Raw genomic sequence first — 24,769 nt, 5'->3', positions numbered from 1 at the left:
GCCGCATTATAGGAAAGATGTGGAAGCATTGGAAAGGGTGCAGAGGAGATTTACCAGGATGTTGCCTGGTATGGTGGGAAGATCATATGAGGAAAGGCTGAGGGACTTGAGGTTGTTTTTGTTAGAGAGAAGAAGGTTAAGAGGTGACTTAATAGAGGCATACAAGATGATCAGAGAATTAGATAGGGTGGATAGTGAGAGCCTTTTTCCTCAGATGGTGATGGCTAACACGAGGGGACATAGCTTTAAATTGAGCGGTGAGAGATATAGGACAGATGTTAGAGGTAGGTTCTTTACTCAGAGAGTAGTAAGGGCATGGAATGCCCTGCCTGCAGCAGTAGTGGACTAGTCAACACTAAGAGCATTCAAATGGTTATTGGATAAACATACGGATGATATTGGCATAGTGTAGATTAGAGGGGCTTTAGATTGGTTTCACCGGTCGGCGCAACATCGAGGGCTGAAGGGCCTGTACTGCGCTGTAGTGTTCTATGTTCTATGCTTGCCTTCATTGGTCGCGGCACAGGGTATAAAAATTGGCAAGTCATGTTGCAGTTGTATAGAATTTTAGTTAGGCCACCTTTGGAATGTTGCGTACAGTTCTGGTCGGCACACTACCAGAAGGATGTGAAGACTTTGGAGAGGGTACAGAAAAGGTTTACCAGGATGTTGCCTGGTTTGGGGCGTACTGTATGAGGAGAGTTTGGAAAAACTTGGTTTGTTTTTACTATAATGTCAGCGGCTGAGGGGCGACCTGATAAAAGTTTACAAAATTATGAGGCGTGGATAGAATGGATAGTCAAGAGTCTTTTTCCCAGGGTAGAATTGTGAATGATTTGGGGACATAGGTTAAAGGTTAAAGGGGGAAAGTTTAAAGGAGATGTGGGAGGCATGTTCTTTTACACAAAGGGTGGTAAGTGCCTGGAATGCGCTGCCAGAGGAGGTGGTAGAAGCAGATACAATAGCAAAGTTTAAGAGGCATTTTAAATACATGAGTACGCAGGGAATAGAGGGGTACGGACTGTATGGAGGCAAAAGGTCTTCAGTTTACAAAGGCATTGTGTTGGCATAGGTGGGCTGAAGGGCCTGTTTCCATGCTGCACTGTTCTTTGTTCTTTGGTAATCCAGGGGCAGGCAGCCTGACTTCAGGACAAGGTATGACCTTGAATATAGTTTAATAAAATTATCAAATCAATCTGAATTTGAAAAAGAATCTGTATTAGTAAACACAACTGTTAACCTGTCAGATTCTTGGTTAAAACCCTATCTGGTTCCTTTAGGAGAGGAATCAGCCATCCTTCATAGAAAATCATAGAAACCCTACAGTGCAGAAGGAAGCCATTCGGCCCATCGAGTCTGCACCGACCACAATCCCACCCACCCCACATATTTTACCCGCTAATCCCTCTAACCTACGCATCCCAGGACTCTAAGGGGCAATTTTATTTTTTTTAACCTGGCCAATCAACCTCACCCGCACATCTTTGGACTGTGGGAGGAAACCGGAGCACCCGGAGGAAACCCACACAGACACGAGGAGAATGTGCAAACTCCACACAGACAGTGACCCAAGCCGGGAATCGAACCCGGGACCCTGGGGCTGTGAAGCAGCAGTCATAACCACTGTGCTACCGTGCCGCCCTTACCAAGTCTGGCCTACGTGTGACTCATCGCAATGCAATCGAGTCTTCGCAGCCTCTGCAAAGACTCTTGCAGACAACTCATTGGAATTCGAGAGAAGGACTGGTCACCACCTTCTCAAGCGGGCAGTCAGGGATGGGTAATAAATGCTCACGATGCCTGCATCCTGAAAAGAGGGGAGGTGGTGGCTTGGTGCTATTGTTACTGGACTGGTAACCCAGGGTAATGTTCTGGGGACCCGGTTTCGAATCCCACCATGGCAGATAGTGACATTTGAATTCAATAAGGATCTGGAATTCAAGGTCTAACGATGTTGATTGTCGGAAAAACCAATCTGGTTCACTAATGCCACTTTAGGGAAGGAAATCAGCCATCTTTATCCCTCTCTGGTCTACATGTGATCAAAGACCTCCCACAAAGCAATGTTGACTCTTAAATACCATCTGAAATGGGCTGACTTTGACCCTCCCACAGTGCGGCGCTCCCTCAGCACTGACCCACCGACAGTGCGGCGCTCCCTCAGCGGTCATCCTCCGACAGTGCAGTGCTCCTTCAGCACTGACTCTCCGACAGTGCGGTGCTCCCTCAACACTGACCCTCTGACAATGCGGTGCTCCCTCAGTCCCGACTCTCCGACAGTGCAGCGCTCCCTCAGCACTGACCCTCCGACAGTGCTCCCTCAGCACTGACCCTCCCACAGTGCGGCGCTCCCTCAGCACTGACCCTCCGACAGTGTAGCGCTCCCTCAGCATTGACCCTCCAACAGCACAGCACTCCATCAGCACTGACCTTCCTACAATGCGGTGCTCCCTCAGCACTGACCCTCCGACAGTGCAGCGCTCCCTCAGCACTGACCCTCCCACAGTGCGGCGCTCCCTCAGCACTGACCCTCCGACAGTGTAGCGCTCCCTTAGCATTGACCCTCCAACAGCGCAGCACTCCATCAGCACTGACCCTCCTACAGTGCGATGCTCCCTTAGCACTGACCCTCCTACAGTGCGATGCTCCCTCAGCACTGACCCTCTGATGTGTGGCGCTCCCTCAGCACTGACCCTCCAACAGCGCGATGCTCCCTCAGCACTGACCCTCCAACAGTGCGGCGCTCTCTCAGCACTGACCATCCTACAGTGCGGTGCTCCCTCAGCACTGACCCTCCCACAGTGCGGTACTGCCTCAGCACTGACCCTCCAACAGCGCGATGCTCCCTCAGCACTGACCATCCTACAGTGTGGCGCTCCCTCAGCACTGACCCTCCTACAGTGCGGTGCTCTCTCAACACTGACCCTCCCACAGTGCGGTGCTCTCTCAACACTGACCCTCCTACAGTGCGGTGCTCTCTCAACACTGACCCTCCTACAGTGCGGTGCTCTCTCAACACTGACCCTCCAACAGCACGATGCTCCCTCAGCACTGACCCTCCCACAGCGCGATGCTCCCCCAGCACTGACCTTCCAACAGCGCAGCGCTACCTCAATACTGAACCTCCAACAATGTGGTGCTCCCCAGGAGTAAGTAGATTGTTCAGTAAATGTTGGTCCAGCCAGTGATGCCCACCTCCAATGAATAAAAAAAGAATCCTGAGAAGGAATTTTAAAATTCTGAGAGGGGGGGATGTGATAGGATTGCATGAAATATTTAAAAGCAAGGGTTTGTGAAAGTGGCATTGAATTCAGAGTCTCACAATCTGTCTGTTAACTCGAGAACTGGGTCGCCCTGCTTCACACAGAAATGAGAGGAAGGGCTACAGACAGCAGAGACACAGCTCGCAGGAGAGACGTAGGTAATGAGAGTCAGAATCGATCGCTTCCCTCCGCTCTGTCTGTGAGCAAGCTGTTTAATCAGTCCCTCGGGCATCGCTGCGAAGGACTCACGCTGGGCTGCAGTAGGTGCTGCATCTTTGCCATTCCATACACATACCAGCGCTGCCGAGAGTCACAGGAGCGCAAGGATTAATCATCCCAGGAATCTGCCAAAGCAGGAGCAACTGTGAGCAGCCAGGTGCCAGAGCGACAGACCGGGACACTGCAGTCTGCAGGCACGGAGGTCAGGACTGGGAAGAATGCTGGCTCGAAGCAGATGGGGGAGTGAGAGAGAGGCAACTCACACCCCTGGGGTCTGCCAGGCTTATCAACTGCAATCTCCTCATTCTAATCAGCAGATCACGCTGGATTTTAGCATCAGTGCACACGCCTCCGCAAAATACAACTGCGCATGCAGAGATATGGCCATTCACACTTGTTTCCTGGTCAGACGGGTTTAGGTTCAAAACCACATATCACAGACTCAGAGCACATGAACCCCAGCCACTTACCCAGCAAGGGTACAGAGTGGGTGCCCAGTATGTTGGAAGGTCGGTGCTGAGGGAGCGCCTCACTGTGAGAGGGTCAGTGCTGAGGGAGCGCCACACTGTTCAGAGGGTCAGTGCTGAGAGAGCGCCGCACTGATCAGAGGGTGTGTGTTGAGGGAGCGCCGCACTGTGGGAGTGTCAGTGCTGAGGGAGCGCCGCACTGTGGGAGGGTCAGTGTTGAGGGAGCGCCGCACTGTCGGAGGGTCAGTGCTGAGGGAGCGCCACACTGTCGGAGGGTCAGTGCTGAGGGAGTGCCGCACTGTCAGAGGGTCAGTGCTGAGGGAGCACCGCACTGTTGGCGGGTCAGTGCTGAGGGAGCGCCGCACTGTCGGAGGGTCAGTGCTGAGGGAGCACCGCACTGTGGGAGGGTCAGTGTTGAGGGAGCGCCGCACTGTCGGAGGGTCAGTGCTGAGGGAGCGCCGCACTGTCGGAGGGTCAGTGCTGAGGGAGTATCGCACTGTCGGAGGGTCAGTGTTGAGGGAGCGCCGCACTGTGGGAGGGTCAGTGCTGAGGGAGCGCCGCACTGTCAGAGGGTCAGTGCTGAGGGAGTGCCGCACTGTGGGAGGGTCAGTGCTGAGGGAGCGCTGCACTGTCAGAGGGTCAATGCTGAGGGAGCGCCGCACTGTCGGAGGGTCAGTGCTGAGGGAGCGCCGCACTGTGGGAGGGTCAGTGCTGAGGGAGCGCCGTACTGTCAGAGGGTCAGTGCTGAGGGAGTGCTGCACTGTTGGAGGGTCATTGCTGAGGAAGCGCCGCACTGTTGGAGGGTCATTGCTGAGGAAGCGCCGCACTGTTGGAGGGTCATTGCTGAGGGAGCACTGCACTGTCGGAGGTCAGTGCTGAGAGAACGCCGCACTGTGGGTTAGTGCTAAGGGAGCGCTGCACTGTGGGAGGGTCAGTGCTGAGGGAGCGCCGCACTGTGGGAGGGTCAGTGCTGAGGGAGCGCCGCACTGTGGGAGGGTCAGTGCTGAGGGAGCGCCGCACTGTGGGAGGGTCAGTGCTGAGGGAGCGCCACACTGTTGAAGGGTCAGTGCTGAGGGAGCGCCGCACTGTCGGAGGGTCATTGCTGAGGGAGCGCTGCACTGTGGGAGGGTCAGTGCTGAAGGAGCACTGCACTGTCGGAGGGTCAGTGCTGAGGGAGTATCGCACTGTCGGAGGGTCAGTGTTGAGGGAGCGCCGCACTGTGGGAGGGTCAGTGCTGAGGGAGCGCCGCACTGTCAGAGGGTCAGTGCTGAGGGAGTGCCGCACTGTGGGAGGGTCAGTGCTGAGGGAGCGCTGCACTGTCAGAGGGTCAATGCTGAGGGAGCGCCGCACTGTCGGAGGGTCAGTGCTGAGGGAGCGCCGCACTGTGGGAGGGTCAGTGCTGAGGGAGCGCCGTACTGTCAGAGGGTCAGTGCTGAGGGAGTGCTGCACTGTTGGAGGGTCATTGCTGAGGAAGCGCCGCACTGTTGGAGGGTCATTGCTGAGGAAGCGCCGCACTGTTGGAGGGTCATTGCTGAGGGAGCACTGCACTGTCGGAGGTCAGTGCTGAGAGAACGCCGCACTGTGGGTTAGTGCTAAGGGAGCGCTGCACTGTGGGAGGGTCAGTGCTGAGGGAGCGCCGCACTGTGGGAGGGTCAGTGCTGAGGGAGCGCCGCACTGTGGGAGGGTCAGTGCTGAGGGAGCGCCGCACTGTGGGAGGGTCAGTGCTGAGGGAGCGCCACACTGTTGAAGGGTCAGTGCTGAGGGAGCGCCGCACTGTCGGAGGGTCATTGCTGAGGGAGCGCTGCACTGTGGGAGGGTCAGTGCTGAAGGAGCACTGCACTGTGGGAGGGTCAGTGCTGAGGGAGCGCCGCACTGTGGGAGGGTCAGTGCTGAGGGAGCGCTGCACTGTGGGAGGGTCAGTGCTGAAGGAGCGCTGCACTGTCAGAGGGTCAGGGCTGAGAGAGCGCTGCACTCTCAGAGGGATGAGATGTCAAACCCAAGACTATCTGGCCATTCAAGAGAGCACAAGATTCCACCGCCACAATTCGATGAAGAGCGGGGGTTGCGGGAGGGCGGAGCTCTCCATGGTGTCCTTGTGCCAATACGATCTCTGTAGCCAAAGCATGAGAAAACAAAGTCATGTTCATAATCACGTGGCTGTTTGTGGGATCTTGCTTTGCTCAATTTGACTCCCACCTTCCCTACATTACAACGCTGACAAACCTTTGACACTATTTAATTGGCTGTGTGGTGCTCAGGGATATTGTGAGGCGGTGAAGGGCCTCGAGGAAAAAGCGAATTGTTCCCCCTTCCACTTTTATGTCTGCTGGAAAGGGGCTGAATTGCCAGCCCGGAGGTCTCTGGGGATTTCCTGTGGGCTGACAGACAGCAATGAAGGGCCGACACTGCCTGGCTGTGTTGGAGGCCTGTCCCATTCAGATGTAACACGATCGATCAATACTGCAGAGAAAGAGGCCTCTTTGTGTTGAGGTCCGCTCTGGAATGCCACCTCACTGTTGCGAGATGCACTTTTGACCTGCATGTTGCAGTCCAGAGCTATGGATGGTGATGCCGAAGGCTCTGGTGTTGTTTCCATCATGTGCCTGGCCAATAATCTTGCCCCCTTCCCCCCACTGCTCAAGTACTGACCCAGTTCCCCATGCAACCCATTGATCAAATCTGCCATCTTTCCTCAAGGTGTTCGAGAAGTAAGATCGCAACCCTTTCTGCCACCGGAGAAACATATCCGCCAGGAAAAGTCTTTGCGGTCCTTTTTACCCTTCCTCCCTCCCGCCCCTGGCTTTCTTGTTCACCACTCTGTGCTCCGGTACAATTTGAAATCTCTCATCCCTGTTTTTATAAATCACACCACGTTCCTCGCCCATATCCGCCCCGCCTCTACAACCTCCGCAATCTCTGCCTCCTCCAATTCTGGCCTTTCGAGCATCCCCTTGATTCCCATCGCTCCGCCATCGGCAGCCATGCTTTCAACTGCCCTTGGAGACTCTAAGCTCTGGAATTCTCCCTCTCTCTTCCTTCAGGTTGCCCGTAACAACTGTTGACACAAATATCACTGGTGCTCCGATGTCAATTCTTTGCCATCCTGCCCTTTATACTCCTGCTCGTGGGGATGTTGTACTATTTGAAAGGCACTAACTCAATGCAAATTGACGCTGAATTAAAATGTGACCTTTGACAGACTGCCCTTCACCTCAGATCCTATTACTGATATTTTTGGGGTAATCCCTGATGAGGTAACTGTGGATCATAGAATCCCTACAGCACAGGAGGTCATTTGGCCCATTGTGTCTGCACCGACTCTCTGGAAGAGCTTCTTATTCAGGCCCTCCCCTCCACCATATCTCCATGATCCCATAACCCCCCATATTTACCACAGCTAACTTGCACATCTTGGGACACTAAGGGGCAATTTAGCATGGCTAATCCACCTAACCTACACATATTTGGATGTTAAGGGGCAATTTAGCATGGCCAATCCACCTAAGCTGCACATCTTTGGACACTAAGGGGCAATTTACCATGGCCAATTCACCTAACGTACACATCTTTGGACACAAAGGGGCAATTTAGCATGGCCTATCCACCTAAGATGTACATCTTTGGACTGTGGGAGGAAACTGGAGCACCTGAAGAAAACCCACACAGACATGGGGAGAACATGCAAACTCCACACAGTCGCTCAAGGCGGGAATCGAACCCTGCTGTTGTGATGCAGCAGTACTAACCACCATGCTACCCTAGTCAGATGCCTTTCCCTTCAGCTGATTGCTTGCACGTCAATTTATCCAATTGGAGATCTGCGGCTCCACCCTCCCACTTGCAACGAGTCAAGGAGATGATGATGTTTCCTAAACTTCAAAAGATTGAAAGCATCTTACACAGATCAGTTAAAAAAATTATTGGCTTATTTTGATCTTTCTGTCAGAATGATTCTGTCTATTCCTCCTCCCCCCCCCCCCCCCACCTCCCCGTCTCTCTTTTCACCCCATTTTGTATCTAACTCGTTCTTTGCCTGTGATGCAACTTTTTGTATCATCCAATCAATGCAGTTTGAAAAAAAGATCCGGAACTTTCTCCTGACGACCTTGGCAGCTAAGCACCTAACCTCATGCGACCCCTGATGACGACTCAGTGTTGCAGTTGAATCGATGTATGGAGCCAGTCATCAACGGGTGATGTGTTCGACAAATTAACAGGGCCACACACGAAGCACATAATTGCAATGAACGGACAGGCAATCGAGGGATCTCTGATGGGCAGAGGGATGGATCGATGAATGCCACACTCAAGTGACAGAAGGGCTCCCGCAGGAGAGGAATGAATCGATTGATGCGGGGAAATTGAAACTTTTGATCAATGACTGAAACCATTAGGGAGGGGGATGGCTGCTATTGTTATCTACCAATCATGAAGAGTCCATTGATCATCGTCGGATTAATCTGTCTGCCGGCAGTGACAGGACCGAGAGTCTATTGAGGAACCTTCTGCCCAAGTTGAAAGTGGCTCCTTAATCTTCAGCTCACCTGAGGGCGAGACGATACGTTTCCAATTCAGCCCATTCATTTGGGCACTTCTGATCGACCCGCCCGGGCCCCTGCTCCTCAGACAGGGAGAACTCCGCAACAGTCTTCCGGTAGTGCCCCCCTTCTCCACAAACAACACTGACGTCCCAAAGAGCATTACAAAAGTAGGACGGCTATTCTTCTGTTGTATCGGGCATTGGTGAGACCACACTTCGGATATTGTGTACAGTATTGGTCTCCTTATTTAAGGAGATATGTAAATTGGGGAGGCGATGGCCTCGTGGTATTATTGCTAGACTATTAATCCAGAAACTCAGCTAATGTTCTGGGGATCCAGGTTCGAATCCTGCCATAGCAGCCAATGGAATTTGAATTCAATAAAAAATATCTGGAATTAATAATCTACTGATGACCATGAAACCATTGTCGGAAAAACCCATCTGGTTCACTAATGTCCTTTAGGGAAGGAAATCTGCCCTCCTTACTTGGTCTGGCCTACGTGTGACTCCAGAGTCATAGCAATGTGGTTGACTCTGAACTGCCCTTGAGCAACTAGGGATGGGCAATAAATGCTGGCCAGCCAGCGACATCCATGTCCCAATTGTACAAAAAAATGCGTTGGAAGCAGTTCATAGAAATGTTTTTCAATTTGTTTCCGTGATGTGGGCACCTATGGCTAGGCCAGCATTTATTATCCATCACTAGTTGCCCTTCAGAAAATGGTGGTGAGCTGCCATCTTGAATCGCTGCTGTCCCTGCGGTGTAGGTACACCCACAATGCTGTAAGGGAGGGAGTTCCAGGATTTTCATAGAATAGAATCCCTACAATGAAGGAGGCCATTCGACCCATCGAATCTGCACCAACCACAATCCCACCCAGGCCCTATTCCCGTAACCCCACACATTTACCCTGCTAATCCCCCTGACACTAAGGGGCAATTTGGCCAATCAACCTAACCCGCACATCTTTGGACTGTGGGAGGAAACCGGAGCACACGGAAGAAACCCACGCAGACACAGGGAGGATGTGCAAACTCCACACAGACAGCGACCCGAGGCTGGAATTTTACCCGGATCCCTAGCGCAGTGAGGCAGCAGTGCTAACCACTGTGCCACCATGCTGCCTTTTTTTGAACCAGCCAGTGAAGAATATATATTTCCAAGTTAGGGTGGTGATGAACTTGGTGTTCCCAACTTGCTGCTGCCCTTGGCCTTCTAGATTGTAATGGTCATGGGTTTGGAAGGTGCTGCCAAAGGAATCTTGATGAGCTCCTGCATTGCATCTTGTAGATGGTACACATGGCCGCCACATTTCATCAGTGGTGGAGGGAGTGAAAGTTTACCAGACTAATACCAGGTGTGGGTGGGTTGTCTTATGAGGAAAGGTTGGACAGGCTAGACTTGTATTTGCTGGAGTTTCAGTAAGATGCAACTTGATCAAAGCCTTTAAGATCCTGAGGGGTATTGACAGGGTGGATGTGGAGAGGATGTTTCCTCTTGTGGGAGAATCGAGAACGAAGGGTCACTGTTTAAAAATAAGGGGCTATCCATTTGAGATGGAGGTGAGGAGATATTCTCTCTCTCTGGATGGAGAGTCTCTGGAGCTCTCTTCCTCAAAGGATGGTGGAAGCAGAGTCTTGGAATATTTTTAAGGCAGGGGTGGATAGATTCTTGGTTAATGAGGGGGAAGGTTATCTGGGGTGGGCAGGAATGTGGGACCAAGGTTACAATCAGATCAGCCACGATGTTATTGAACAGCGGAGAAGGCCCGAAAGTGGCCTACTCCTGACTCTAATTCGTATGCTTACCTATCTTTCTTCATCTTTGATAGGTTCATCATCCTCCTCCAACGCCTCTCCTGCTGTCATTGCTGCTGGGTGGGATCTACTCTACCCACTTCTGTCTTCAACTTTCCAATCATAGGTATGAGAACCAGCAGCAATGACTTCCCGTCCCCTTCCCATCCCATTGCCTCTGGTGTCCCTCCAGGATCGATCCTGGGGCCCTCTCCTGCTTTACATCTACAAGGCGGCCTCATCCAAGAGCAGAGTGTTACTTTTCACACATAGGCCCCAGATCTACCGCGCCTCCCATCTCTCTCCAATCCTCCACTCTCTGAACTATCAGACTGTGGGTCTGAGGAGAGTTTGTCGTGGATGAGCAGAAGCTTCCTCCAATTCAATATTGAGTTTTCACTTTCCACACCAAACTCCGGTTCCCAAGAAACCGACTCCATCCCTCTCTCTGGTGACAGTCCACAGTCCGAGGTTAAGCCAGTCCGTTCATAACCTGAGTGACATTGAAAGCACCAGCACCTTTGCGCACCCAACCCCCACCCTCCCACCGCTATCTTTCCATCCTCCCCACAACCCACTTCCCCACAACCCCACCCTGACCCTCCCACAACCCCACCCAAGATGAGATTCCAATCATATCTGCACCGTCACTAAGACCGGCCAGTTCCAACCTCCGTAACTTGGCCCCACTTCACCCATATCGGCTCCTCTGCTGTGTAAACCCTCATCCGCAGCTATGTTACCCACCAGACGCTCTCCTGGTTGCTCCCTGACATTCGACCCTCTGGAAACTTCAGCTCACCCCCCAACTCTGCTGCCCCTCCCCCCACCCCATGTCTGAACTTCTACCGAGTCCCCGTTGATCGTCACCCCTTGTGCTTGCTGTCCCACACTTGCCCCCAGCCCGCAACGCCTCCATTTTACAATTCTCATCCTCACTTCCAAATCCCTCCCTTTGTAACCTCCTCCAGCCCCTACACCCTCCCTATTTCTGTAACTCCGGGTTCTCTGTGCTCCTCCAATTTCGGCCTCTCGAACATCCCGATTTCCATCATTCCACCCTTGGTGGCCGTGCCTTCAAGCTGCCGGGGGGAGGGCTCAAGCTCTGGAATTTCCTCCCAAAACATCGTCCCCCACCCCACTTCCCTCCTTTAAGATGCTCTTTAAAAACCAACCTCTTTAACCAAGCTTCTAGTCGCCTGCCCGATATGTCTCAGGGTCAAATTCCGTCTGTCTATGGCTGTCCTGAAGCACCTTGGAATGTCTTACTCCATTGAAGGTGCCAAGCAAATTGTTGTTACCATGGATTGAAGGTCCACTCAAGAGGGAGTTCTGCACTGCCAGACATGCTGACTTCCATACAGTGGCAGCAATGTGTGTACTGTCGACAGGATGTACTGCAAGAACTCATCAAAGGCACGATCGACAGCACTTCCCAAACCCACAATCAGCTTGAAGGACAAGGGCAGTAGATGCCATGGGGAACACCCACAGGCCTGCAAGTTTCCCCCTGCGAGCACTCCCCCCCACAAACACACCACCCCGACTTGGAAATATATCGGCTTCACTGTGGCTGGGTCAAAATCCTGGAACTCCCTCCCTAACAGCACTGTGGGTGTAGCTACACCACACGGGACTGCAGCGGGTTCAAGATGGCGGCTCACCCACCACCTTCTCAAGGGGGCAATTAGGGACGGGTAATAAATGCTGGTCCAGCCAGCGATGCCCAGGTCCCATAAATGAATGAAAAAAATCTCAAAGAAGAGCACTGCATGGTGTTGGCAGTGGGACGGACCAAACCTCTCTGGGCCCAGTATTTCTCCCTGGGCCTGAATTACCTGGGCCTTTTATTGCAAAGCCGTTCTGGGAGCTCGCTGCACATGCACAATGGCTGCCGCGGTTTCCCACGCTGCACTGGTGATTACACATTTGGGGAAAAGTCTGCACACCATTGGCTGCTTTGGGAAGTCCTGAGGGCAATGGGGGAGGTTCCATCTCATCGGAGGGAGAAGTCAGGCACGTGCACGCTGCTCTGGGTGAATGATCATCCCGGATGAGGTTCAACGAGTGCCCCGGGGCAAGGCAAGACCCGTTACCTTCCATATTTATCCACGAGTTTCAGGGGCAGCCAATGCATAGGCGGGGGCGTGCCCTCTTTCCAAGTTTTGGCTGACGAGGCCATCGCCCCCACCACCCCTTGAGCAGGTGGCAACCCCGTCGGTGAGAGGTAGCAGAGGCCGCACAAGCCTGAAGATAATGCCTCGAGGGGGCAGGAGTATAAAAGTTGGCAAGTCTTGCTTCAACTGTACAGCACTGGCGTTTCTGCAGTTGGAGTACTTACGCACAGTTTTGGTCTCATGACTTAAGGAGGGATGTACCTACATTGAGGGAAGTTGAGAGAAGGTTCACTGGGCCGATCCCTGGGATGAAGGGGGTTACTGTCTTATGAGGAAAGGTTGAGCATACAGGTCGGGGCCTGTACCCATTGGAGTTTAGAAGAATGAGAGGGGATCTTATTGAGACATCTCAGATTCTGAGGAGGGGTTTGACAGGGTGGATGCTGAGAAGAGGTTTCCCTCCCTCGAGGATGGAGGGGGGGGGGGGGGCGAGTTTCAAAATGACGGGGGTCTCCTGTTTGCTGTGAAGTTGAGTTTGTGAAGTTGGAATTTGATGCAGGTAAAGATGTATAAAAAATTGTAAAAATGCTAGTGGAAAGAAAACATTGCGATGTCCCTCTAAAAGCTGGTGTTTTGTTTCAGTGCTTGGAGGTTTAAAATGCAAAGTATATCCTGAAACATTTGTATCAAAAAGTCAAGCAGTAGTCTCCACAAGACAAAGTGTCTTTTTTAATTTAGTCCAATCAATTTAAAGCAGGTACTCAGCTACCAGGAACCTATAAGATTTGAATTTGATGGTGTTGATAACAGCAGATCCTATTGTAGGAAAATTGAGGGGTCATCACAGGTATAAAAGAGAGTGCAGGGGGTAAAAAAACAGGAGAGCAACAGAAGAACTGCCACCTCTCAAGCCTCGAGAGGGAGGGAGCAACTCTGCCAACTTTAGATACCTCTTAAGAGAACGCAGCATCTAACTAGCGAAAGGTACCAAATCAGTGAGAACTCTCAGATAGAGGAATCAACAGAGGAACTCCAAAAGATTTCGAAAGCGACAAACCGAGTTGTATTTTTGAGTAACTGAATTCTATTATTATTTTTTGGTTAATGAATGAGTATTGTGTTTATTTGAACAGCATTCCACTGGAATCTTATTCGGTATGTTACTTGTTTAGTTAAAGTTCCTGGTTAGTTAAATAAATAAATTGTTAAAGTGTTCATTTTAAAGTGAATGTCAGATATTTCTGTTCGTTAACCACTAAACATTACTGAAGGACAGTTCACACCTTCCCACACACTTTTAACAGATTACGAGGTGAGGCATTCCTCTTTGCGGGATTTGGCGTTACTTCCCAAAAGGGAACACATTGAAGACGAAGATGGAGGAGGAATTTCTTCTCTCAGAGGGTGATAAGTCTGTGGAATTCTCCCCCCTCCCACCCCGGCCCAGACAGCGGTGGGGGCTGCGATTCATTGAATATATTGAAGTTAGACAGATTTCTGATCGACAAGGTGGGGGCGTGGGGTCGAGGGCACAATCCTGGTCCTAATTAGTGTATATTCCAGCGCTCGCTCTTTCAACAGTGGCAGGAAGTCAGGAAGGGGTGCGGGGTTGGGGTGTTTGTGGTGGGCTATTGCCAAGTTGGTCCCTCGTTTCTCTGATTCTCAGAAACAGAACCTGCAACAAGTCAGCAATAGGAAACAGTTGGACACTTTATTACTCTGGCGGGTGAATCTGGCAGGTGACACGAGAGAAAGTTGTAAAAATCAGAATTTACACCCACATTCTGTACATGTTTCTTTAAAAAAAAGGCAAGGGGATGCTCTGCACTAATCACCAGGCTCGGACTACTCCCCTCCTTTTGGTCAAGAGATGACAAGCTGCCTTTTCAAGTCTGGCGTGTGCTAGTAAAAGAAGGACCTCCACTTGGCATCCTTGCATTCTGGACAAATGACGCCAATTTTCTGAAAAATAAACAAATGGCCGTCAATCCCAAATAGAACACATTTAAAACAAAACAAAAACACTTGCACGGTTCTGAATTTAGGTCTGGCATCTGAAGGAAGTGGCGCCACTTGACTGCTGAGAGAGCAGTGGTGGCATGGGAGAGGGTCCTTCGTACTGCCACTGGCTGCAACCCATGTCAGGCTGATGGACCACTGGGGTGGCGGCACCATTATTGCAAGGGGAATGGAATATAAAAATGCAGGCATGTTGGACTGCTGTTGCACTGGGCACCTGGAGCACCGTGCACAGTTACAGTCCCTTGAATGGGGGGAAAAATAAAGATACAATTGCGTCAGAAGCAGTTGAGAGTAGGTTCACTGGGCTGATTCCTGGGATGAAGGGGTGTGTGCAGGGTGGTGAGGGGGTGGACAGACAGGAAAGTGGATTTGAGGCCGCAATCAGATCAGCCACGATCTTATGGAATGGGGGAGGGAGGGGGGAAGGAGGTTCGAGTGGGGCTGAACGGCCTGATTCCTGTCTTGTAAAGGGAACTTGCAGGTAGGGTTTGCTGGAGAGTTAGGCTCCTTGGCCAAGGGCTCAAGAGGTGAACTTGCTGAGTGTCTGCCGGGGGTGGGAAAGTGATGGTGGAGTCAAGAGTCTTTCTGCACATGTCTGCTCTGGGCAAAAAACAGGAAGTGGGGGGGCGGGGGTGTCAGCAGGATCCTGCATTCCCACTCACTGCTTCAAACGCTGTCCTCACTCACGTGTACACACATACTCGTGCACACTCATCCACTCTTATGCAGGCACTCTCGTGCATGCGCACAAATATGTGCACGCACATACACTCAAGACACATGCGCGCACGCACACTCAAAACACATGCACGCACGCACACTCGTGCACCCACAGTCACGAACATCTGAGCACTCATCCACGCGTGTGCACGCAGGCACTCAAACATGGACATACATGCACTCAAAGCATGTGCGCACGCACACACTCATGCACCCGTACTCATGAACGCCTGCGCACTCGTACACACCCAAACACGCGTGCATGACGGTGGCAGTGGTGCCTCACAGCGCCAGGGACCCGGGTTCGATTCCAGCCTTGAGTCACTGTCTGTGCGGAGTTTTGCACATTCTCCCCGTGTCTGCGTGGGTTTCCTCCGGGTGCTCCGGTTTCCTCCCACAGTCTGTAAGATGCGCAGGTTAGGTGGATTGGCCGTGCTAAATGGCCCCTTAGTGTATCCGAACATGCGCCGTAGTGTGGCGACGAGTGGATTTTCACAGTAACTTAATTGCATCGTTAATATAAGCCTACTTGTGACACTAATAAATAAGCTTAAAATTTAATAAGCGTGCGCACACACACTCATGCACCCGCACTCTCAAACACGCACGTACACAAATATGCACACGCACGCACACCCAACGCACATGCACTCACTCATACACACGTGTGTGGACGCATTCAAACACGCACACGTGCGCAATCATAAATGCCTGTGCAGTCAACACATGCGCACGCATGCTCTCATGCCCCAGGCAGCATTAGCTCACTCACCTTCATCGCTCCTTGTTTGATCGCAGGTCAGTGGTCACAGGGTCATGTTGGATGGTTTGGTGTAACATCAGCGCTAGGAGTCCAGCACGATTTGCCATGGCCATTCTCACGTTCCTCTCTTGCTCAAACAGTTCATCCAGTTTGTACCACTATCACACAGCAAAAGGTTAAATGTCAGCAAAGATATTGATACAGTCAGTAACACAGGGTGCTGGGGGAGAGGGGTTACTGAGTGACAGTGTGAGGGAGCTGGATTAACATCAGTAGAGATACAGTCAGTAACACAGGGTGCTGGGGGAGAGGGGTTACTGAATGACAGTGTGAGGGAGCTGGATTAACATCAGTAGAGGTACAGTCAGTAACACAGGGTGCTGGGGGAAGAGTGGTTACTGAGTGACAGTGTGAGGGAGCTGGATTAACATCAGTAGAGATACTGTCAGTAACACAGGGTGCTGGGGGGAAGAGTGTGAGGGAGCTGGATTAACATCAGTAGAGATACAGTCAGTAACACAGGGTGCTGAGGGAGAGGGATAACTGAGTGACAGTGTGAGGGAGCTGGATTAACATCAGTAGAGATACAGTCAGTAACACAGGGTGCTGGGGGGAGAGGGGTTACTGAGTGACAGTGTAAGGGAGCTGGATTAACATCAGTAGAGATACAGTCAGTAACACAGGGTGCTGGGGGGGAGAGGGGTTACTGAGTGACAGTGTGAGGGAGCTGGATTAACATCAGTAGAGATACAATCAGTAGAGATACAATCAGTAGAGATACAATCAGTAACACAGGGCGTGTGGGAGAGGGGAAGAGGGTTGTCATGTATGCTTTGGGGGAGGGGCTGCTCCTCTCCTGCCCTCAGGATCTGGGCTACTTACCACTCGCACCCTCTCCAGGTCAACCTCTGCCCTCCGCAGTTTCTCCCAACAGTAATGTTTATTACACTTGCGTTTGGCTGCTCGACAGAAATCACCCGTTAGCTCAAAGACATCCTTCACTATTGGACAACCACATACCTCGTCTGCCGAGACCTGGGATCAACAAGAAAGCACAGCACGGGGTTAGATACAGAATAAAACTCCCTCTCCCCTGTCCCCCATCAAACACTCCCAGGACAGGTACAGCACGGGGTTAGATACAGAGTAAAGCTCCCTCTACACTGTCCCCATCAAACACTCCCAGGACAGGTACAGCACGGGGTTAGATACAGAGTAAAGCTCCCTCTACACTGTCCCCATCAAACACTCCCAGGACAAGTACAGCACGGGGTTAGATACAGAGTAAAGCTCCCTCTACACTGTCCCCATCAAACACTCCCAGGACAAGTACAGCACGGGGTTAGACACAGAGTAAAGCTCCCTCTACACTGTCCCCATCAAACACTCCCAGGACAGGTACAGCACGGGGTTAGATACAGAGTAAAGCTCCCTCTACACTGTCCCCATCAAACACTCCCAGGACAGGTACAGCATGGGGTTAGATACAGAGTAAACAGAGTAACAGCCTTGCTGTTTTGACTGAACTCTCTGTTCCCCTCTTTACAAGTAGAGATGGAAATCTCAGCCACAGACGTTACCTTGGGATCTCGAGAATGTTCTGGACACAGCACCTGCAGCCTCTTGCAGTAGGTTTTGCTCTGGGTATTGTAAACGTCACAGAATAACCGTGTGGCCCTGCAAGGGTCAGAGAGAGAGAGAGAGAGTCAGAGATTGTGTCCGCGATAGACACCAGACAGCAAGCAGCTGGCATCAGACACATTATATACATTCCAGACGTGACACAAAACACACACGACACGCACAACACGCACACCACAGCACACACATTCATGCACGCTTACCATGACAGCTGCCCAATCTCTGCTCCAAGTGACAGCCTGTGCCCTCTTGCTGCCCCTGCTTCCACCCCGCTCGAAGGGTGTTCCCCTTTGCCCCCCCACCCCGAAGCCTGCGCCCTCTTGTTGCCCCCTCACCCCCCCAAAGCGGCAGCCTGTTCCCTCTTGCTGCCCCTCCCACCCCCTTTGAAGGGGCAGCCTGTTGCCTCTTGCCACCCCCCCCCCAGCCGCCCCCTCCCCCCAGCCCCCTCCGCCCCTCCCCCAGCCCCCCCTGCCCCCCCCCCCCCCCCCCCCCCCCCCCCCCCCCCGCCCCCAGCCCCCCCTAAGGGACAGCCTGCACACTCGTACTCACCCCTCTATGCGAGTTGGGTACATGGATCCAAATGACGTTTGACTCTCGTACTGAAAATAAGAGAGAGACGGGGAGTGAGAATGGAGTCTGCGTCAATGAAACACCGTCTGTTCGCATCTCAATCCCACTGCCCCTGCACTCTAACCCTCATAACTGGGTAAATGAATGTGAGCACAGAGAGGTGACTTATGATTTGGACAGTGCGAGTCGAGGTTGCGGGAGGGTAGAGGGACAAAGGGATCTCACTGTACAGAGAGAGCAATCACTAAAGGTCACGCCACAGGTCAGAATTGTAAAGTAGGGAGGTGATACTGAACCTTTGTCGAACCTTGGTTAGACCCTCAATGCGGACAGTTCTGGTCCTGGTGTAAGAGACGCAGATGTCAGCAGTGTAGGGGAGTGTGCGGAGGATGCAGGCCTGGTTAACTCGCAGTTCTCAGCCAGATCATTGCTGTTCCACACACTATTACACACTTGGATATAATCTGCTGCAGCTCTCATCCCCAGAGTTCGGATACGGATTAGGCACGTCTGACTGACAGGCTGGGGCTGCAGGGGGGGGGGAATGGGCCTCCTCCTGTTCCTGTGTAACAGACTCGAGAGGGGGGCTGAATGGCCTCCTCCTGTTCCTGTGTAACAGGCTTGAAAGGGGCTGAATGGGCCTCTTCCTGTTCCCCTGTAACAGGCTTGAAAGGGGCTGAATGGGCTTCTTCATGTTCCTGTGTAACAGGCTTCAGATGGGGGGCTGAATGGGCCTCTTCCTGTTCCCCTGTAACAGGCTCGAGGGGGCTGAATGGCCTCCTCCTGCTCCCCTGTAACAGGCTCGAGAGGGTGGGGGGGTTGAATGGCCTCCTCCTGTTTCTGTGTAACAGGGTCGAGAGCAGCTGACTGGGCCTCCTCCTGTTCCTGTGCAAACGGTTAATATGACAGATGTAATATGGAACTCCATTCATCTGGTCTGGCCGAATGCACTTTCCCAGAATGTAATTGGCTATCCATTTGCCTTGCTCAGTAACCAATTAGAAGGGTGGAACTGTACTGACTTAAGTATTGAATCCAATAGCAGAGAAGATCTTTGCAAGCGTGATATTGAGGGCATGATTCAGAGCAGAGTGGATAGCTGGTGAGACTATCTCCTGTACCTTGGCGTAGCACCGTTCCATATGCTTCATGGCCGTTTTGGGATTGATCGGATGACCACATGACACACAGAAAATTTGGAAATCCGCCTCTTCGCTGTCACCTTCATTCACCTACGGAACCAAAGAGAACGGGTTTCAGAGAAAAGGAAAACAATGTGCACTTTCCAAACCCCTTCCCATTCACTCCCACGGTCCACAATCCCAATGGACCCAAAGCCCTTCCCATTCACTCCCACTGTCCACAATCCCAATGGACCCAAACGCCTTCCCATTCACTCCCACTGTCCACAATCCCAATGGACCCAAACCCCTTCCCATTCACTCCCACTGTCCACAATCCCAATAGACCCAAACCCCTTCCCATTCACGCCCACTGTACACAATCCCAATGGACCCAAACCCCTTTCCATTCACTCCCACTGTACACAATCCCAATGGACCCAAACCCCTTCCCATTCACTCCCACTGTACACAATCCCAATGGACTCAAACCCCTTCCCATTCACTCCCACTGTCCACAATCGCAATGGACCCAAACCCCTTCCCATTCACTCCCACTGTCCACAATCCCCCAATGGACCCAAGCCCTTTCCCATTCACTCCACTGTCCACAATCTCAATGGACCCAAACCCCTTCCCATTCACTCCCATTGTAGACATCCCAATGAACCCAAACCTCTTCCCATTCACTCCCACTGTCAATCCCAATGGACCCAAACCCCTTCCCATTCACTCCCACTGTCCACAATCCCAATGGACCCAAACCCCTTCCCATTCCCTCCCACTGTATACAATCCCAATGGACTCAAACCCCTTCCCATTCACTCCCACTGTACACAATCACAATGGACCGAAACCCTTTCCCATTCACTCCCAATATACACAATCACAATGGACCCAAACCCCTTCCCATTCACTCTCACTGTACAGAATCCCAATGGACCCAAACCTCTTCCCATTCTCTCCCATTGTACACAATCCCAATGAACCCAAACCCCTTCCCATTCACTCCCACTGTACACAATCCCAATGGACCCAAACCCCTTCCCATTCACTCCCACTGTCAATCCCAATGGACCCAAACCCCTTCCCATTCACTCCCACTGTACACAATCCCAATCCCCTTCCCATTTACTCCCACTGTACACAATCCCAATGGACCCAAACCCCTTCCCATTCACTCCCACTGCCCACAATCCCAATGGACCCAAACCCCTTCCCATTCACTCCCACTGTCCACAATCCCAATGGACCCAAACCCCTTCCCATTCACGCCCACTGTACACAATCCCAATGGACCCAAACCCCTTTCCATTCACTCCCACTGTACACAATCCCAATGGACCCAAACCCCTTCCCATTCACTCCCATTGGATACAATCCCAATGGACCCAAACCTCTTCCCATTCACTCCCACTGTCAATCCCAATGGACCCAAACCCCTTCCCATTCACTCCCACTGTCCACAATCCCAATGGACCCAAACCCCTTCCCATTCACTGTCACTGTACACAATCCCAATGGACCCAAACCCCTTCCCATTCACTCCCACTGTCCACACTCCCAATGGACCCAAACCCCTTCCCATTCACTCCCCATATACACAATCACAATGGACCCAAACCTCTTCCTATTCACTCCCACTGTACACAATCCCAATGGACTCATACCCTTTCCCATTCACTCCCACTGTACACAATCCCAATGGACCCAAACCCTTTCCCATTCACTCCCACTGTCCACAATCTCAATGGACCCAAACCCCTTCCCATTCACTCCCACTGTCCACAATCTCAATGGACCCAAACCCCTTCCCATTCACTCCCACTGTACACAATCCCAATGGACTCAAACCCTTCCCATTCACTCCCACTGTACACAATCACAATGGACCGAAACCCTTTCCCATTCACTCCCAATATACACAATCACAATGGACCCAAACCCCTTCCCATTCACTCTCACTGTACAGAATCCCAATGGACCCAAACCTCTTCCCATTCTCTCCCATTGTACACAATCCCAATGAACCCAAACCCCTTCCCATTCACTCCCACTGTACACAATCCCAATGGACCCAAACCCCTTCCCATTCACTCCCACTGTCAATCCCAATGGACCCAAACCCCTTCCCATTCACTCCCACTGTACACAATCCCAATCTCCTTCCCATTCATTCCCACTGTACACAATCCCAATCCCCTTCCCATTCACTCCCACTGTCCACAATCCCAATGGATCTAAACCCCTTCCCATTCACTCTCATTGTGCACAATCCCAATGGACCCAAACCCCTTCCCATTCACTCCCACTGTCCACAATCCCAACGGACCCAAACCCCTTCCCATTCACTCTCATTGTGCACAATCCCAATGGACCCAAACCCCTTCCCATTCACTCCCATTGTTTAGATGAGTAAGACGTGATCTGATTGCAAGATCATTAGGGGTTACAGGGTTGACATGGAAAGGATGTTCTCTCCAGTAGGAGGATACTGAGGGCGGCACGGTAGCACAGTGGTTAGCAAGGGCGGCACGATAGCACAGTGGTTAGCACTGCTGCTTCACAGCTCCAGGGACCTGGGTTTGATTCCCGGCTTGGGTCACTGTCTGTGTGGAGTTTGCACATTCTCCTCGTGTCTGTGTGGGTTTCCTCCGGGTGCTCCGGTTTCCTCCCACAGTCCAAAGATGTGCGGGTTAGGTTCATTGGCCATGCTAAAATTGCCCCTTAGTGTCCTGAGATGTGTCGGTTAGTGGGATTAGCGGGTAAATATGTAGGGATATGGGGGTAGGGCCTGGGTGGGATTGTGGCCGGTGCAGACTTGATGGGCCGAATGGCCTCCTTCTGCACTGCAGGCTTTCTATGATTAAGTGCAAGAGGTTTCCCAGTTAGGCAGAGACGAGGAGAATTTCTGTCTCCAGAGGGTGGTGAGTTTTTGGAACTCCCTTCCTCAACAGGCATTGGAAACAGTGTTTTTGTGAGGCAGAGCCAGGTAGATTCGAGGTTAACAAGGCGGTGAAAGGTTATGGGGGGTGGTTAGGTAGGAATGTGGGGTTGAAATTACAATCAGATCAGCCATGATCTAAGTGAATGGCGGAGCAGGCTCGAGGGGCTGAGTGGCCTACTCCAGATCCACAATCCCAATGGAGACCACCCCCTCGTACTCCCTTCCAAGTCCTGCTGACCTCTTCGTCCTCTTTGATCGACTGCTGCTTGGCTTTGGCTATGATGGTCTCCAGTTCGTGGAACTTGCGCTCCATCTCCTGCAGTTTACAGCGGGCCTGCTGTTGTTCGCGCCGGATCTTCTCCAGGAGCTTTTTGCCATGTTCCTCGGCGATGCAGGGACTCTGCTGCCACTGCTGGATCCGCTGGGGCAGGATCTCATAGATGCGGCTGCAGAGTGACCAGAGGGCAAAACATTGAGGAGAGGGAGGTGGCGGGGGCACAACCAACAGAGCAGCCGGCATTTATGCAGCACAGAGAGGGGCAGGGGGGCGGCGGGGGAGCGTGAGAGAGAGAGCAGGAAGTGAGGGTGGTAAGTGATGGGGGGGCTGAGAGGGGGCTAGCGAGAGAGAGGGGGGGGAATGAGTGAACGGGGGAAGTGGGGGGGGGGGGGTTCGCCAGAGAGAGGAGGGGGGTTCGCCAGAGAGAGGAGGGGGGTTCGCCAGAGAGAGGAGGGGGGTTCGCCAGAGAGAGGGGGGGGGTTCGCCAGAGAGAGGGGGGGGGTTCGCCAGAGAGAGGGGGGGGGTTCGCCAGAGAGAGGGGGGGGGGGGTTCGCCAGAGAGAGGGGGGGGGGGTTCGCCAGAGAGAGGGGGGGGGTTCGCCAGAGAGAGGGGGGGGGGGTTCGCCAGAGAGAGGGGGGGGGTTCGCCAGAGAGAGGGGGGGGGTGCGCCAGAGAGAGGGGGGGGGTGCGCCAGAGAGAGGGGGGGGTAGCGAGCGAGAGGGGGGGTAGCGAGCGAGAGGGGGGGTAGCAAGCGAGAGGGGGGGTAGCAAGCGAGAGGGGGGGTAGCAAGCGAGAGGGGGGGTAGCAAGCGAGAGGGGGGGTAGCAAGCGAGAGGGGGGGTAGCAAGCGAGAGGGGGGGTAGCAAGCGAGAGGGGGGGTAGCAAGCGAGAGGGGGGGTAGCAAGCGAGAGGGGGGGTAGCAAGCGAGAGGGGGGGTAGCAAGCGAGAGGGGGGGTAGCAAGCGAGAGGGGGGGTAGCAAGCGAGAGGGGGGGTAGCAAGCGAGAGGGGGGGTAGCAAGCGAGAGGGGGGGTAGCAAGCGAGAGGGGGGGTAGCAAGCGAGAGGGGGGGTAGCAAGCGAGAGGGGGGGTAGCAAGCGAGAGGGGGGGTAGCAAGCGAGAGGGGGGGTAGCAAGCGAGAGGGGGGGTAGCAAGCGAGAGGGGGGGTAGCAAGCGAGAGGGGGGGTAGCAAGCGAGAGGGGGGGTAGCAAGCGAGAGGGGGGGTAGCAAGCGAGAGGGGGGGTAGCAAGCGAGAGGGGGGGTAGCAAGCGAGAGGGGGGGTAGCAAGCGAGAGGGGGGGTAGCAAGCGAGAGGGGGGGTAGCAAGCGAGAGGGGGGGTAGCAAGCGAGAGGGGGGGTAGCAAGCGAGAGGGGGGGTAGCAAGCGAGAGGGGGGGTAGCAAGCGAGAGGGGGGATAGCAAGCGAGAGGGGGGATAGCAAGCGAGAGGGGGGGTAGCAAGCGAGAGGGGGGGTAGCAAGCGAGAGGGGGGTAGCAAGCGAGAGGGGGGTAGCAAGCGAGAGGGGGGGTAGCAAGCGAGAGGGGGGTAGCAAGCGAGAGAGGGGAGGCAGCAAGCGAGAGAGGGGAGGCAGCAAGCGAGAGAGGGGAGGCAAGCGAGAGACGGGGGGCAAGCGAGAGAGGGGGGGCAAGTGAGAGAGGGGGGCAAGTGAGAGAGGGGGGGCAAGTGAGAGAGGGGGGGCAAGTGAGAGAGGGGGGGCAAGTGAGAGAGGGGGGCAAGTGAGAGAGGGGGGGGGCAAGTGAGAGAGGGGGGGCAAGTGAGAGAGGGGGGGCAAGTGAGAGAGGGGGGGCAAGTGAGAGAGGGGGGGCAAGTGAGAGAGGGGGGGCAAGTGAGAGAGGGGGGGCAAGTGAGAGAGGGGGGGCAAGTGAGAGGGGGGGGCAAGTGAGAGAGTAGGGGCAAGTGAGAGAGGGGGGGCAAGTGAGAGAGGGGGGGCAAGTGAGAGAGGGTGGCAAGTGAGAGCGGGGGGCACGTGAGAGAGGGGGGGCAAGTGAGAGAGGGGGGGCAAGTGAGAGAGGGGGGGCAAGTGAGAGAGGGGGGCAAGTGAGAGAGGGGGGGCAAGTGAGAGAGGGGGGGCAAGTGAGAGAGGGGGGGCAAGTGAGAGAGGGGGGGCAAGTGAGAGGGGGGGGCAAGTGAGGGGGGGGGGGGAAGTGTGTGAGAGAGGAGAGAGAGAGGGAAGGTGGGTGCGGGGGCAAAGGGAAAGCGAGAGAGGCAGAGACTTGGCCATGCGATGTTGTGATGAGGATACTGAAAGTGACACACAGCCTTACTTGGCAGCTAGTTTGATTCCACAC

The 24,769-nt window shown here is 53.3% G+C and overlaps 1 protein-coding gene across 1 annotated transcript; it reads right to left on the bottom strand.

Annotated features, from left to right (window-relative positions):
- Nucleotides 1-14,096: 14,096 nt before the first annotated feature.
- Nucleotides 14,097-24,763, bottom strand: LOC144489901 (CXXC-type zinc finger protein 1-like). The gene is made up of 8 exons (XM_078207734.1): nt 24,746-24,763; nt 22,429-22,636; nt 19,244-19,354; nt 18,102-18,151; nt 17,492-17,588; nt 16,794-16,946; nt 15,921-16,069; nt 14,097-14,368 (listed from the first exon to the last, which is right to left on the bottom strand). Exons 2-7 carry the CDS (start codon nt 22,501-22,503, stop codon nt 15,923-15,925), a joined length of 633 nt encoding a protein of 210 aa, XP_078063860.1. The 5' UTR covers nt 22,504-22,636; nt 24,746-24,763; the 3' UTR covers nt 14,097-14,368; nt 15,921-15,922.
- Between the last annotated feature and the right edge of the window lie 6 nt (nt 24,764-24,769).

The sequence above is a fragment of the Mustelus asterias genome, unplaced genomic scaffold, assembly GCF_964213995.1.
Source record: "Mustelus asterias unplaced genomic scaffold, sMusAst1.hap1.1 HAP1_SCAFFOLD_2657, whole genome shotgun sequence".
NCBI classification, from domain to species: Eukaryota; Metazoa; Chordata; class Chondrichthyes; order Carcharhiniformes; family Triakidae; genus Mustelus; species Mustelus asterias.
Note: the sequence above shows the minus strand (reverse complement) of the source record. Positions and strands in the feature narration are given on the sequence as shown.